This window comes from Paramormyrops kingsleyae, chromosome 23 (assembly GCF_048594095.1).
Source record: "Paramormyrops kingsleyae isolate MSU_618 chromosome 23, PKINGS_0.4, whole genome shotgun sequence".
In the NCBI taxonomy this organism is placed as follows: domain Eukaryota; kingdom Metazoa; phylum Chordata; class Actinopteri; order Osteoglossiformes; family Mormyridae; genus Paramormyrops; species Paramormyrops kingsleyae.
In genome coordinates this window covers 7,299,015-7,312,541 of record NC_132819.1, presented here as the reverse complement: position 1 = coordinate 7,312,541, position 13,527 = coordinate 7,299,015, and the positions used below count along the sequence as shown (strand labels likewise).

General features: G+C 40.6%; 1 protein-coding gene and 1 long non-coding RNA gene across 3 annotated transcripts; one reads left to right on the top strand and one right to left on the bottom strand.

The window, feature by feature from the left end:
* Positions 1-748: 748 nt before the first annotated feature.
* Positions 749-7,590, bottom strand: trappc3 (trafficking protein particle complex subunit 3). Of its 2 annotated transcripts, XM_023832084.2 has the most exons (6): positions 7,418-7,590; positions 6,268-6,315; positions 4,902-4,999; positions 2,366-2,465; positions 1,719-1,901; positions 749-1,454 (listed from the first exon to the last, which is right to left on the bottom strand). In XM_023832084.2, the coding sequence occupies exons 1-6, from the start codon at positions 7,457-7,459 to the stop codon at positions 1,335-1,337; spliced, it is 591 nt and encodes a 196-aa protein (XP_023687852.1). In that variant the 5' UTR covers positions 7,460-7,590; the 3' UTR covers positions 749-1,334. The 2 variants fall into 2 exon arrangements, with proteins under 2 accessions (XP_023687852.1, XP_023687853.1); XM_023832085.2 differs by lacking the exon at positions 6,268-6,315.
* LOC111854272 (uncharacterized) lies at positions 7,498-9,008 on the top strand. The gene is made up of 3 exons (XR_002840641.2): positions 7,498-7,633; positions 8,189-8,346; positions 8,706-9,008. It is a non-coding gene; the product is annotated as an uncharacterized lncRNA (long non-coding RNA).
* Positions 9,009-13,527: the final 4,519 nt, after the last annotated feature.

The window sequence follows — 13,527 nt, the reverse complement described above, 5'->3', positions numbered from 1 at the left end:
TGGTGCAGTGGCTGATTCGGACAAATGATTTACACCAAATGTCTGCTGAAAAACATTTCCTCTGTGTCTCTTTCCAATGTATACATTGTACAGAATACACACATTGTACGTGTAATTTGAAGTGTGCTCTTTAGGGAGTCACTAAAAGGGCTTATTTCAATGTCAACACATTGCACACACTTTCCAACATTTTACTTTGAGATCTAACGTCTTCAAATAACAGCAGACGAAGGATTTAGCCATTAAAAAATTTCCCTACCCTTGAGGTCTGAAAGAATGTACTGAAGTTATGCGCAAATCAAACTGAGACTCGCAAAGTCAAACACCGACATGGAAGCACGGCAGACAATAAAATCTCTGCAAAACAATGCTTACAGGGACCTCTGGTGGCCATAGTCGGTGGCGGACTATAGAGGGAAATGTCATTTGTCTTCCCACAGATGCGTTTATGCCACATGTACAAAAATCAGGCATACATGACCTGGTATATATAAAACAGATGTATGTAACAGAACAAGGTGTTTTGGGTAAATGTAAATACGACGTGCGAAACATTAGCGGGGTTCCTCCGCAGTTAACTTATACCAACTCAACAGGTTACAACCACGGGACGGGGGGGGAAGTGAGGGGATCATGTGGAAATTAAAGCAGTTTCTGTTGGGGACTTACTTACCAACACACCTGTTCGGGACAGTTACATTGCTGAAAATGAAATGAAAACTGAAAGCATTACTCCCTTTAATGTTACTTGGTTTAAAATTAAATTTAATTAACATCTATCAGAAATGCTATGATATTTTTGCAAATACAAAGTAGTACTTACTGAAGCTGCCTGACAGCACCTCCAAGAAGACCGACAGACCATTGTAAGGGTTTAATTAATAATTTACATCACCCAAAGAAGTCATTTATATATGTAGGAAAAAAAAACATCAAAACAAGGAAAATATGACAATATGAAGACAAGCTAGAACACAACCACTTTTGTCGAAAACAACAATTTTCCCCATTTGGGTCGAACCAATTTATAATGGGGGTGGGTTGAACTCCTAAACACACTTGAATCCAGTCTATAGAATTCAGCATCAAGGGTTGGGTATTTTGGGTCTTTCTACCCTGCTTGCTTATGAATACTAGTGTCCCAATGGTGAAGGATAAGTCAAAAAGTGGGCTGTCTACTGGCACAGCCAGGCATGGATCCCATAAACATCAGGGACAGACTTCACTGGAACCTGATCTAGATGGAGTCCATCATCGTTCCCAGTTATCTCTGGCTCTTCCTCCACCATGTCTTCCTCCTCCTCCATGTCTAGCAATCCCATTTGTGCTGCTGCTCATTCATCCCCCGCTGGAAGGTTCTCTTCGATACGTTTGATGAACTTCATCCGGATCTCCGTCACGTTGTCACCCCTCAGCATGTCCTGAGCAAACCGGACATCCACTGCCATCTGGACCTGTAAGGAAGGGTGACGTCAACTGGGAGGCCAGAGTGTAATCTTCATTCCTTCGCTTGTATGCTGTGAATCCTCCCTCTCTAAATCACATCCATATGCTCATTCACAACTGGGCTACTGAAGGAAATCCCTGTGCGTCCCTCCCTTGGCCAATTAACAACCAGGAGTCTGTGTAAGGTTTGATTTTTATTGGCCAAAGGGGTGGTTTGGAGTACTACATGCTACATGATAGGACCATTTCAGGGCAACAAATGATCTTCTCACCATCTCCAGTGCTCCTCGCAGGACGCCACACAAGAGGTTGGAGTACACAAGGTTGCTGTGGTTGTCTGGCAGCTCTACGAAGTCCACCAAGGGGTTACTCTCCAGGATAAGGGAGAATTCATCCCCCGCTGGGCTCCAGTTGGTCACACTTGGGGTGATGCCCAGGTACATCTTAAACGCCACCTGAGGGTAAATTCAGCGAGCAACAGAAAACTCACTCTACCTACAGGTCTCCAGTTATTATTCTCATACTGATTGTTAATAGTACTTCCCGTTGCCTTTTATAAGGTAAATTCAATGTAGCCATCCAAACAGACTAACAATACTGCAAAAAAAGGGTCGACACTAATTAATTAATATGTAAACTTTCAGGCTTATGATACAGAGCTGACTGCACTGATCATAATTACAATCTTACAGCAAGTTTCTTGGGCCAATTCTAGTCCTTTTCAATCAGGAATAATTACTGTCTTGCCTGTTAGTTTCAAAAACTTTACACAACGAAGCATAGCGACCAACTTACTTCGTAACATTTTAAATTAAACTGTATCATCTTTTATCTTTAACATCTGATTATCTCACATCATTTTAAAAGCTAAGCAACAAAAGCAGATGCACTATGAAGGTTCTCGTCATGTTTATATTACCTTGGCAATGACATCGGCGGTTTCTCTGAAGTCGTGACAGCGTCCCACGCTGGACCGCGCCAGGAAATCCTCTATGAGCCTCACTCCGATGTTGTAACCCCTGCAAAAGAGGCCAGGGCAAAATCGCCAATCAGGGAAAAACAGCACTAAAGACACCTTTGCTTCACAGTTTGTTTGTTTGTTTTCTTAAATTGCACAAATGTTCTAATATTTCCATCAGCACCTAGAGGGCCACAGTTTGGAGGCTTGGAAAGCATCAGCGCTCTGATACGGAAACAGCAAGTTCTCCCTAATCTCAATAGGCACCAAACTGCTTACAGTAAGACCTGTAAAAATGGCTGACAACAGCACACTTACTCACAAAACAGCATAACTCATGGACATAAAAACAGTGAAGGACAAGAGCAAAGATCTTCCCCTTTCTGTCATAAATAGCATAACCCAACCACTAACTTGCCACGTAATTTCCCTCAACATGTGTATGATACTACTTACTATTCCTTAATTTTATGCAATTAAAGATGTGGGATGATCATTTTGGCTAGAATATAACAAAGAACCCATCAAGAATATTCAAGACGTAGCAAGTCAAGTATTTGTGGTGTCTATATACACTTTGTATTTGCTTACCTGTCTGTGTGACAAAATTAGAGGTAAATTTTCATAAATGAATTTATGAACAATATCGATAATGACAAAGGTAATTGCTAAGCAGTATCGAATAAAAAGACACCAAGATACTTCAGTTCCATACTTCTCCAGTGTTCCTGGGTGCATATACCCAATTATTCATCTAACATCTCAATAACATGTTAAAAATGAGCTGCTCCACTGTGACAAATGAGTCTGGATTTTACAAGAATTTGTGCAGCACAATGGTTATTTTTTCCCCAGTGTTATTGTAATATGTGATGTCTGCACTGGGAGTAAAGTCAAGCCGCTGCCTCAAAAATATGAGGCCTGCAAGAATGCAACATGGCCGGAGAACTTGGCGACGCAGAGACGCACATCTGGCGGGCCGGAAGGTTATGTGTCAGAGCAGAAACTCAAAAAAGAGGCCAAAGAGGCTCATTTCACATGCTGCAACTTAACACACATTGGACCCAGGTAGGAATACAGGCATACAGTGTGCCAGTTGTTGGGTAGGTGGGGGGGGCGGGTAATAAAACTTGATTAACTCTGATGAACTTCCATAAACACAGATGACAAGATCAGGGGGCAGATTTACCATGTACACAAAAATGTGTACTTTACAACTTATTTTAACCATGCTTTAACTTTCTTTGCACAATGAATTGGGTATACTATTAAACAGATTAAAATAATAATAATAATTCCATGCCACATTAACGTTTATACTTATGTATAGTGCTGGGCGATAAAACGATCTCGATTTTTTTATCGATAAAAAATGAGGATGATCACGATGATATACACAGACTATAAAACTCGATCAACCAAGTTTGCTCCGTTTTAGAGAATGTGCTGAATGCCTTCTTCAAAGACTGCATGATTTAACAAATAAAGCAGCGCAACATTACAGTAACTAACAATAAATAAACCACTAACTTACGTGTACTGTTAGAGCATTTATGTAACTTATTTAAACTTTATTTTACCAGGTAAATGAACTGTGAACTGAAAACCAGTTCGCATTGCTTTACGTGCTTTTCGGGAGATATAGCAGATAACACATTGGAACTTCCTGGGATACAAATGTCATGCGTGTGACTAAATTCTTTAGCCAATAAGGGCAAAGCTGTGTCGTCACGGAGGCGGTTCCAGTTTGTGCTGCACGGTCTGTCTCAAGTCTTCTTGCTCTCGCAAGGATTTTGTACCATGTGACATGGTGATGTGTGGTGACGTTTTGCAGCGCCGGACAAAAAAAATCTAACCATGATTTGGCATTTTTTTGAATAAGTGTTTTTTGTTTGGTTTAGATACCATTCTACCTCAGAATTTTTAAAAGTTTTAAGAGACCAAGAATAGAGGAAGATACTTGTTGCAGTCAGGTCTGTCCTGCTTTATTTTTTGTTTGCCCATAACTGTATAATATTTGCAATACAGTTTTGCACATTGTTACATTATTATATGGTTTTGTTCATTTGAGCTATGTTTCTTTGAATACTTGAAAATCAACAACCTTTTATAATTTTAAGGGAATTTTGTATGTAAACAGTAAAATTTGTTGGAAAATAAGTATTTGTTTACTAATATTGTTTATTTCAACCTATTCATTCTATTTGTCAGAATAGGGTTATTTTTATAATTATTTTGATTATTACATTATTACAGGGAACAGCATTGTGAAACTATAATATTGATAATTATCGATATCGGTCAATACAGGAAAAAATATCGTGATAATTTTTTTTGCCATATCGCCCAGCTCTACTTATGTATATGCATGAATGCTATTTTTCAACCCACCCCCCCTCCATTTTTTGCACTGCAGAGATTGTACTTTGACAGGGACTGAGAAAGGGATTGCAAAATGCCACGTCTGACCCTAGGAAAGGAGAAGCAAGCCACTTACATCTTGTCCAGCTGTTTGTTCACCTCCTCGTCATTCTCGTAGTCCTTGCAAAGTTGAGTGACCAGTGCACCGTACGTCAGAGTAAAGAGCTCTGAATTCTGTAAAGGGAAATGGACAGAGAGACAGCAAGGTGGGTGACCCCCCCAAACAGATCAACGCACCACATTATGCTCAGGGAACGCAAGGACGAGGAGGAAGGAAAACAGGAAAACACCATGGGTGACTCCTCCCCCCCCCACCCCGACCTCCCCGGAATCAGCCATGAAGAGAGTCCGCACGTGGTGCTGTGATTTGGCCGTCTTACTTGCACATCCTTCTGTGATACACATGCAAGAAATAAAGCAAATAAACAAAAGCTGGTAACTTGGCACCCATCTAAGCTATGCTTTCTTCATACTTGAGTAAAAAATAATTTGGAATATGTAAACAGAAAATAATGATAAATTTAACTATTCATACCTACAAAGAAATATGCAACAGGAGAAATGGTCTATTTTTCATTCTTCTTAATCATACAGTTAGTAAACCTGATTTTTTTGCAAGCTCATCCTTTTTCCTTAAGGACCTTGCCACCCAAATGGTGCTGTACACCTCAAATTGTTCTTCATGATCACTGCACATCTTTGGGAATGGAAACAGTCTCTTACTACATCTGATCTGTGATCTGAAACCACAATCAGATCTCAAAAAGTACTTGGCTGCAGAGCCACTGAGCCTGTTCTACATGAAATGGGGAAGATGAGGAGGGTCTGAAATGCACAAGGCCCAGTGAACAGACATAACTGCGACCTTCCCCAAACTCCCCTAACAGTACTGCCGCTGTCTGTTAGATGACTTTGCGAGATGCTCCATCTTCAAGCACACAGACCTGTGCATTAAATTAACTACAGGTTTATGACGCTTTGAGAGAGAGAAGAAAAAAAAAAGGTTTCTTACTACCTAAGCTCAGTCTGATTTACAATGCCAGTCGTGGGTCATCTGAGGAATCGTGCTGACACTTTGCAGAATTAAATTTAAATTTGCATTGCTTGCCAAATACACTGTTTTTTTCATGTCCACTTCCAGAAAGTGTATCATGACATTTTAACTAACTTACAAGCCTTCTAACTGCATTAACAACAAAATGGTAGTAAGTCTTACTACCACGTGATAAGATGAAACACCAATACACCCCACAGAATAAGACGTACATAACTGTTTTGCTGAGATTCTAAATTAAAAACACATCCAAATATTTTTACAGACCAAAAAATATTAAGTTGAAAAGCAGGATTGGGGGACTGAGACTATCCCTGAACATAAAGCCAGATGAGTCTGAGGTCATTACATGCCTTATTTAAAGCTATCAGACAAATGAGCAACCTACCATGTGACGCATGGATGCAGAGGGTGAAATAAATGGCAAATACCAAAGCTAGGCAATGAGAAGCGGAAAAAGGGGGACAGGCAGGATAAAAGAGAGGAGAGAGATAACATCAGGCACAGAGGTAGTGACAGAATGGACAGACATCCATACCTACCTATTACAGCGCAAGGTACCCGGCAACTACTCTTTACCAATGATTTTCAAATTAGACACTGGTTGGGTTATAAAATAAGTTTATTTATGTTGATGTATATCCAAGCATGTTTCTAAATGTTTATTAGTCGTGCATCAGTGGAAAGCAGCAGCGCAGCCAGGAAGCAAGCTGCCCCATTGCCTCACAACTCGTACTGAAACCTGAACAGGTAGTCATGTGGCCTGTACTACAAAGCGGGGTTACTGGCTTATCGGGGTAACTTGTCGGATTTAAGGTAGTCTGGGCAAAATGTAAGTGAACGAATATGAAGTCCATTTAAACTGTGGTACCTTACATCCGACAAGTTACCCCGATAAGCCAGTAACCCCGCTTCGTAGTGCAGGCCACTGTAATTAGAATAGGGCTTAGAAACTGCTCAAACGTATCTTCAACTACACAAACTAGGAATAATATCAGTGAATGCAATGGAAATGCAATGCTAATTTGAAGTCTCTTTTTAGAGAACTCATTATTTAGTATTTGCAGTCATGAACCTCATTCATTAATGGGCCATTCAGATGTAGAATGGCTAATGTGCAAATTCGGAATTTTCTTGATGTGTGCTCTTTAACTTGCGTCAGCGAACCAAAAAAGGCTGAGTTAATGAATGAGATCGGATCAGGTGTCCTGATGCTGCGCCGGCGTCCATCCCCGCACCCACACACGTTATCAGCCACGCGCCACCGGGGGGCGGCGTCATTAGCCGGGATGACGCGACGCCCGGGCCGCCTGGCCGCCCCGGCTAGCTGGCTCCACCGAAAACATCGAAACACCCAGCTTGTGTACGTGTCCGTAGTACTACCGCAGAAACATAAACTGACAAAACCGCCCGGGACATGCTGTAGACATCGGTTTGCAGTTAGTAAGATATCAAGGTAACTGCGACTAAGTCAAGATGCTTCCTTATTCCGTGTAATTTAATGCACTGACAGCTTCCAAAGAATGGAAATTACTTACCATCTTCTTGCTCTCCGTTGTTCTGTTGGACTGCCTCGACATTATGTTTCACGTTGCAGACGCGTTAAATTAATAACAAGTTTATTTACTAGTTTATTTTCCTGAAGGGAAGCGTACAGTAGACCTTATATCTCCCTGAAGAGGGGAATTATCCTACTTCCTGTTTGTCAGGAAACGGAACATGCAATGCCGGAAGTTGAAAACGACGTTTATGGGGTATGTAGTTTTTAGCTTGTAGCTTATCGCAGGTAACGTCTTGCAAAAGGTAGGGGTAGGAGTACACATTGGACGTGATAATTTACATAGGAGTAGTCACCCTACCCTAATAGCTAAGTAACCACCTCGAATAAATCAAGTGAAAAATAGTGCATAAATGGCTATATTATATTATTATTTTAATCATTCACTAAGATATTGAATGTACACAATGTAATAAACTACTTTGAATGTTATTGAATTTAAAGAAAATGTTTCTTAGAATTAATCATATCATTGGCAAGATGTTTAATTATAATCAAACAATAAGAGGTGGATAGTTCAGGTTCAGAAAGTACAAATCCAGGCCAAGAATCTGTTTGTCAGCCATTTGAGTACTCTGTGAATGTGACTCTTTATGTTCAACTAGTTGGTTGAAACAAAACCTTGGTCTGGATCTGTATTTTCCACCATTGCGTACAAATACAGGTTCTAAAGATGTATATATGCAGACACCACAAGGTGTCACTGTGCATTCTCTTTAAATGGAAAGACCACATTCTGGTATGCCTACAGATCTCCGTCTCAATCAGGCCGTCCATGTAAACTATCTGCTAGGAGAGAGATGCTGACCACCGATCATATAATGAATCAATTGCATCAACGTTATTGTTTTTCTCCAAGACTGAATAGCCATTACAAGAGCATCTTCGGTGTGAATTAAGTACACCAAGGTATGAGAGTCTCTGTCAGCACATCTTTCCACCAATTAAAACACAATGAAGGAGGACTCTGCTGCCATACTTTAGGGCATAAAGGTGCAGTGCTTAGATCATGCAGTCTCACATTGCCTGGGGTTGTTTGATGCCAAGAAACTCGACCATTTTATGCAGCCCTTTGAAACTGTCCTAATTTTAACGGTACCAGACATAAATGCCACAAAAACATCCTGACAGTTCTCTCATATCATTCATAGGATAACAAGTTAAAAAAATAACTCAATAAACTCAACCCATTGTAATGACTTTCTTATCATTTGTAATGCATGTGATCCTTCAGCCAATGACCATATCCATTATGTTTCCCCAAACAGATCTCAGCCAATGAACAGCAGAGAAGAGAAAATAGATTTGAGAAGACAACTGCACATGTAGTTAAACAGGAAGATTTATATACACAGCATTTCACGTTTTCACCAATTACACTGTAGGAATGCTACGAAGAAGGTTATGAACTTTATTTAATCCATGCTGCACGCAACAGTTTCGAACTCTTGGTGGTGCTGCGGGCTCCTGATCAAGCATGAAAAACCAGAGTGGCACGTTCATAGTCATTTTATGATTCTTTTTTTTCAGTCTCATAAGATGAAGAAATAAAATTGGGAATCAGACCCACAGCCCCACAGATATGATTCTTTGTCTTGAGCCACTATTGTTTAATATGTTTCTCTGAGCAGGGTTTCTATAAATAGTGTATTTGAAGATAATGGATATGTTGCAGGGTAGCATTCAGTCAGAGGGTGGCACTGTGGCTTCAGGCCACCAGCTTTGGCGGTCCAAATCCTGCCTTGGCTCTGTGTGGAAGGCGCCTGCATGCTCTCCCTGTGCTGTGTGGGTTTTCTCCAGTTTCCTCCCGCAGGTCAAAAACATGCAGTTTGACTAATTGCTGTCTCTAAATTGCCTGTAGAGTAGTTGTGTATGAGTGTGTATATGCATGTGCCCTGTGATGGACTGGCATTTCACCCAGTGTGTACCCCAGCCTTGTGCCCTTTGCCTGGGGTACACTGCAGGCTCCCCATGACCCAACCCAGTTAGAGCAGTGTTTCCCATCCCAGCCCTCGGGGACCTGCAGACAGTACACATTTTTGCTTCCTCTAAGGGAGCAAAAATGTGGACTGTCTGGCAAGGAGCTGGGAGAAAGCAAAAACGTGGACTGTCTTTCAGTCCCCGAGGACCGCATTAGGAAACAACAAGTTAAAGGTTGGATGTGTCGCATTCTTGTCCGTGTTTTATATATTTATATTCACAGAGACACTACCAAACTACTTCTTCGCAGATTCACCCTGTTTTCTGAAAGGTCAACACTATTTTGAGCAGTGATATCAGATTTTGTCTGCTTGCTCACTCACACTAAAAGACGTTTTACTTCCTATTATCTTTTCCTAAAGTGAAATAGCAGACAACAGTAAGAACCAACCAACATCCTTCATGGCAAAGTATATGGTGTTTGGGCTATGAGATACAGACCCACTCAGAGAACCCATGAGGAGCTGGAACACATGCAGAATAATCATGCTGTGGTTTGTGCTTTTAGAAAGAGGCTGCTTTTTGTCACCTAGTCCTAGTTTCACATTGTAGTCACGCTGCTCTCAGACATATAGATAAGCATAGGTTCACATAAATGGTAAAGTAAACATGCTTTGGCATAAATGGAGAGGTGTCTCAGTGGGCTAGGAGGCTATGCCTGGGATCGGAAGGTTGATGGTTCAAGTCCCAGGCTTGGCAGAATAATTCTCCCATTGGGGTTTTGAGTAAGGCCCTCAATTCTATGCCACTTTGGAAAAAGCAGTTGTACTGTATGTAACTTTAGATGCTTCTCCCTGTTTAGATAAATAGTACATAAAAATAAACACCTATGAGTCTCCGGGATGTTCCATAAAGCAGAGTTTCTTGCTTAGTCAGATAACTTGTTTGATTTAAGGTAGTCTGGGCTAAATAGACTTCATCTTGGTTCATTTACATTTAGCTCAGACTAAGTTATCCAGCTAAGCAAGAAATCCTGCTTGGTGGAACACCTCCCAGTTCTGTTTATTAAAGTGAAATATAGCCTCATAATTCACCTCTATTATATTAGACATCTTACAAAATAGCAGAAGAGTCTATTTGGGTCACAAAGATGTCATGTAACTCATAAGATAAAGAGAGGTTTATTGACTGATATAGGTCTGAAGGAATATATTTGAGCTGGTCAGGCCTGCGATAAACAAGAATGGAGGTGCGTCATTTGACAGCTCATAGTCTGCGACAGCTAAACTATTGAGTGACAATGTTACTGAACTACATTGATCCTTGACATGCATTTGAATGAACGATACAGAGTTATGCCTGGAAAAACAGGGTGCAGATGGACCCTGGACACTTCCTGGCCTCCATTACTATCATACATGGGATAATTTGTCGTATTACTTCCAGTATGAACATCATCTAGCCAAAGCTCAAGCAATCACTTGATAACATTTATAGGAATTTATCCAGAATCACTTGAAGGCTATGCTACGCTATGATAACTATCCCTGGCTAAATTCTGTGAAGTGTTGCTTAGCAGAGAAACACAGAAACATTAGAATTCCCTTAGGTAGTTTTAAGAAGTCATGGGTAAGATTATTTATGAACTGCTCTTGAGTACACACAAGACCTTGCGTTTAGATCCTGAATGAACTAACAATGTTAGTCCTGCCATTGGTGTCCCTCGGGACCTTAAATGTCATATTTCAAAATACAGTGCATATGCTCTCTAATGCCACAGAAAATTAAAAAATCTATTTAATGCAACGGAAGTCTTAAAGAAAATGATAATCATGGGTAGAAGTCTGAAAAGTCAGTGAAACATGTCAGTCCTGCTTTGCGTGCGAATTCCTTCGCCTCGTTTTCTGGGGAGAGACACCCTGCAGCTGCGAGCATCACCTTGCCAATAACTGAGGAGCCCTGTGTAGTTTTAAGCCCTAAGTCAAGTGAATTTCCAGATTCTTTGCATTAAGTTTTCAGCTAATGCTTCCTTCCAGAGGGACTTACGATTTTCACCCAGTGTGCACAAACTATTTTCCAAGATCACTATGCTACAAAATATTACCAGCAAGGCTTCTCTAGGGACTGACTATGTCTGCGTGTTTAAACCCTTCTAGGAATAACTATGTCCATGTCATTAATTACTCCGAGGACCGTCTATGTCAATATCATTAACCACTCCAAGGAATGACTATGCTTATAGTCAACTGTGCTGTTAACTATTAATACAAACTTTTTTGCACACAGACCAAATACTAACTGCTAGGATGCCCCAGTTCATTAAAGAGGCTTTTCTGTAGTACTCTAGTTAAAGGTACCTAAATAGTATTTTTATCTGTCCTGACAGAAACAACAATGCAGCAACAAAGTTTTCCGTTCAAAGTAAGTACTGTATAATCAATTGCACAGCAGTTTCAGCACTGCCTCTCTGACTTTTGGGCGAGAGCAAGATGATTTTATTGCTGTCAGGGCATTAAAAGTGAACCTGCATTATTAATTATACTGTTATGGTGCCAAATCTGCTGAGTGGTTTTTGCCCAAGTGTCGGGGCAAATTGAAACGCAAATTTCCAAAATTCACTCGGTCCATCCTTGATGTGTTTGAAATGAGAACACCAATGACCTAAAGTCAGGCTTCCTCATCATACGTTGCAGTACCGGGAACCAAAACTCATTTAGTCCTCATGTAATCCAAAGAAGAACTTTTTGATGAATTTTCATAACTCAATCCAGAGAAATTTTCTCAACAGCATATCCTGCAGACTGAAGTGAGTTTTGGAAATTCGCTCTTTAATTCTTTCAACATGGCGTCAACAAATGTCAGGTAAACAAGAGACTATGAACCATGGAAACAGTACGCTGGTGAGGATAGAGGAGCAGATTATAATGGGGCATACGTGTTTCCAAGGAGACGGCCACCTGGTGTGGTGTAGTGCATCATGTAGCCCATCATAACCATATTGCGACTACAGCCATAGACACGTAGGGACAGTGAGACATTGTGGGCATCCAGCAATGGCCTATCACTCACGCAGCAGTTGATATCTGAACAGGAACCATATCGATGGGTCAGAGGTGATGTCCATAAGGAGAAGTACTCTAGGGGTTATGGAACTACAATTGCGGCCAAAAGGCTACAGTTCCAAAGTCAAGAGAACAACCACTGCTGCACAGCCAAGCAGAGTAACACTTAGCCTGAATTACTTTAGCAAATATCCAGTGGTGCAGAAGGAAGTCTCTGCAAAGTGAATTTATGATCTCATGCAACGTTCCTGGAGAGCTCCAGTTCAGCTGATTTTATGTGGCACCGTAAACGTTTCTGGAGAAATCAGGGTCTCCTGCAGATAGCTGAAATTACGCCAGGTATCATGGAAAAAGATCGCGGACATTAGACATGAATTTTGTTTGATGTGACTGAATGATGCTTCAGCGGTTCAATCACCTATATTCATGTATCTGTAACATCAGTTGTTGAAATATATATATATAATCATAAGCAGACCTGCTTGGTGCTTTTAGCAAAATAGACTTTATCCCACCACGTCTAGACAAATTCAAGCCCTCTGAAACACAGGGAAAAATACCACTGCTTAGGTTACGCAAGTGTGTCCAGTAAAAATATAAACAAAGAAACAATGCTCTTTCCAGAAAATATAAATAAACTGACTACCTTGATATTTTCAATCCCCAACCCCAGTGTGGCTATTTTTACATCAGCTTGTTTCACAAACAGCATAACATCATACCATGATAATGATTTTTCCGAAAGTATTATTCCATCTGCTCAGATTAGAAGCAAGACCAACAGGGAACGTGTGGTTTGTTCAGAAAGTCCATTTATAGAGACATACACTGTATAGAAACTGAATATAAGATTATGACTGCTGCTACGGTGGACAGGTTTCCAAGGTGATGAGGACCAGTGGATGCAGCATAAAACTGTTGCAAGCAGCGACCATGTACATTCATACCTGGGACCATGTTATTTCCCATAACATTTATGAAATAACCATCATCAACTTCTACACGTATGAGGAAAAGGATGAAAAAAAAACAGGCAGCAAAAACACAGACGTGCTCGTGGGAGTTATGGTGCTGTCATTGAATTAAATGTTTATATGCTTAACTAAAT

Excerpts from the sequence above, each read along its gene's own strand:
- trappc3 (XM_023832084.2), bottom strand. The coding sequence starts at position 7,459 with ATGTCGAGGCAGTCCAACAGAACAACGGAGAGCAAGAAGATG. Across the intron at positions 6,316-7,417 it reads CAACGGAGAGCAAGAAGATG|CTTTGGTATTTGCCATTTAT; the intron begins GTAAGTAATTTC and ends CTCATTGCCTAG. Across the intron at positions 1,902-2,365 it reads CCGCCGATGTCATTGCCAAG|GTGGCGTTTAAGATGTACCT; the intron begins GTAATATAAACA and ends ATTTACCCTCAG.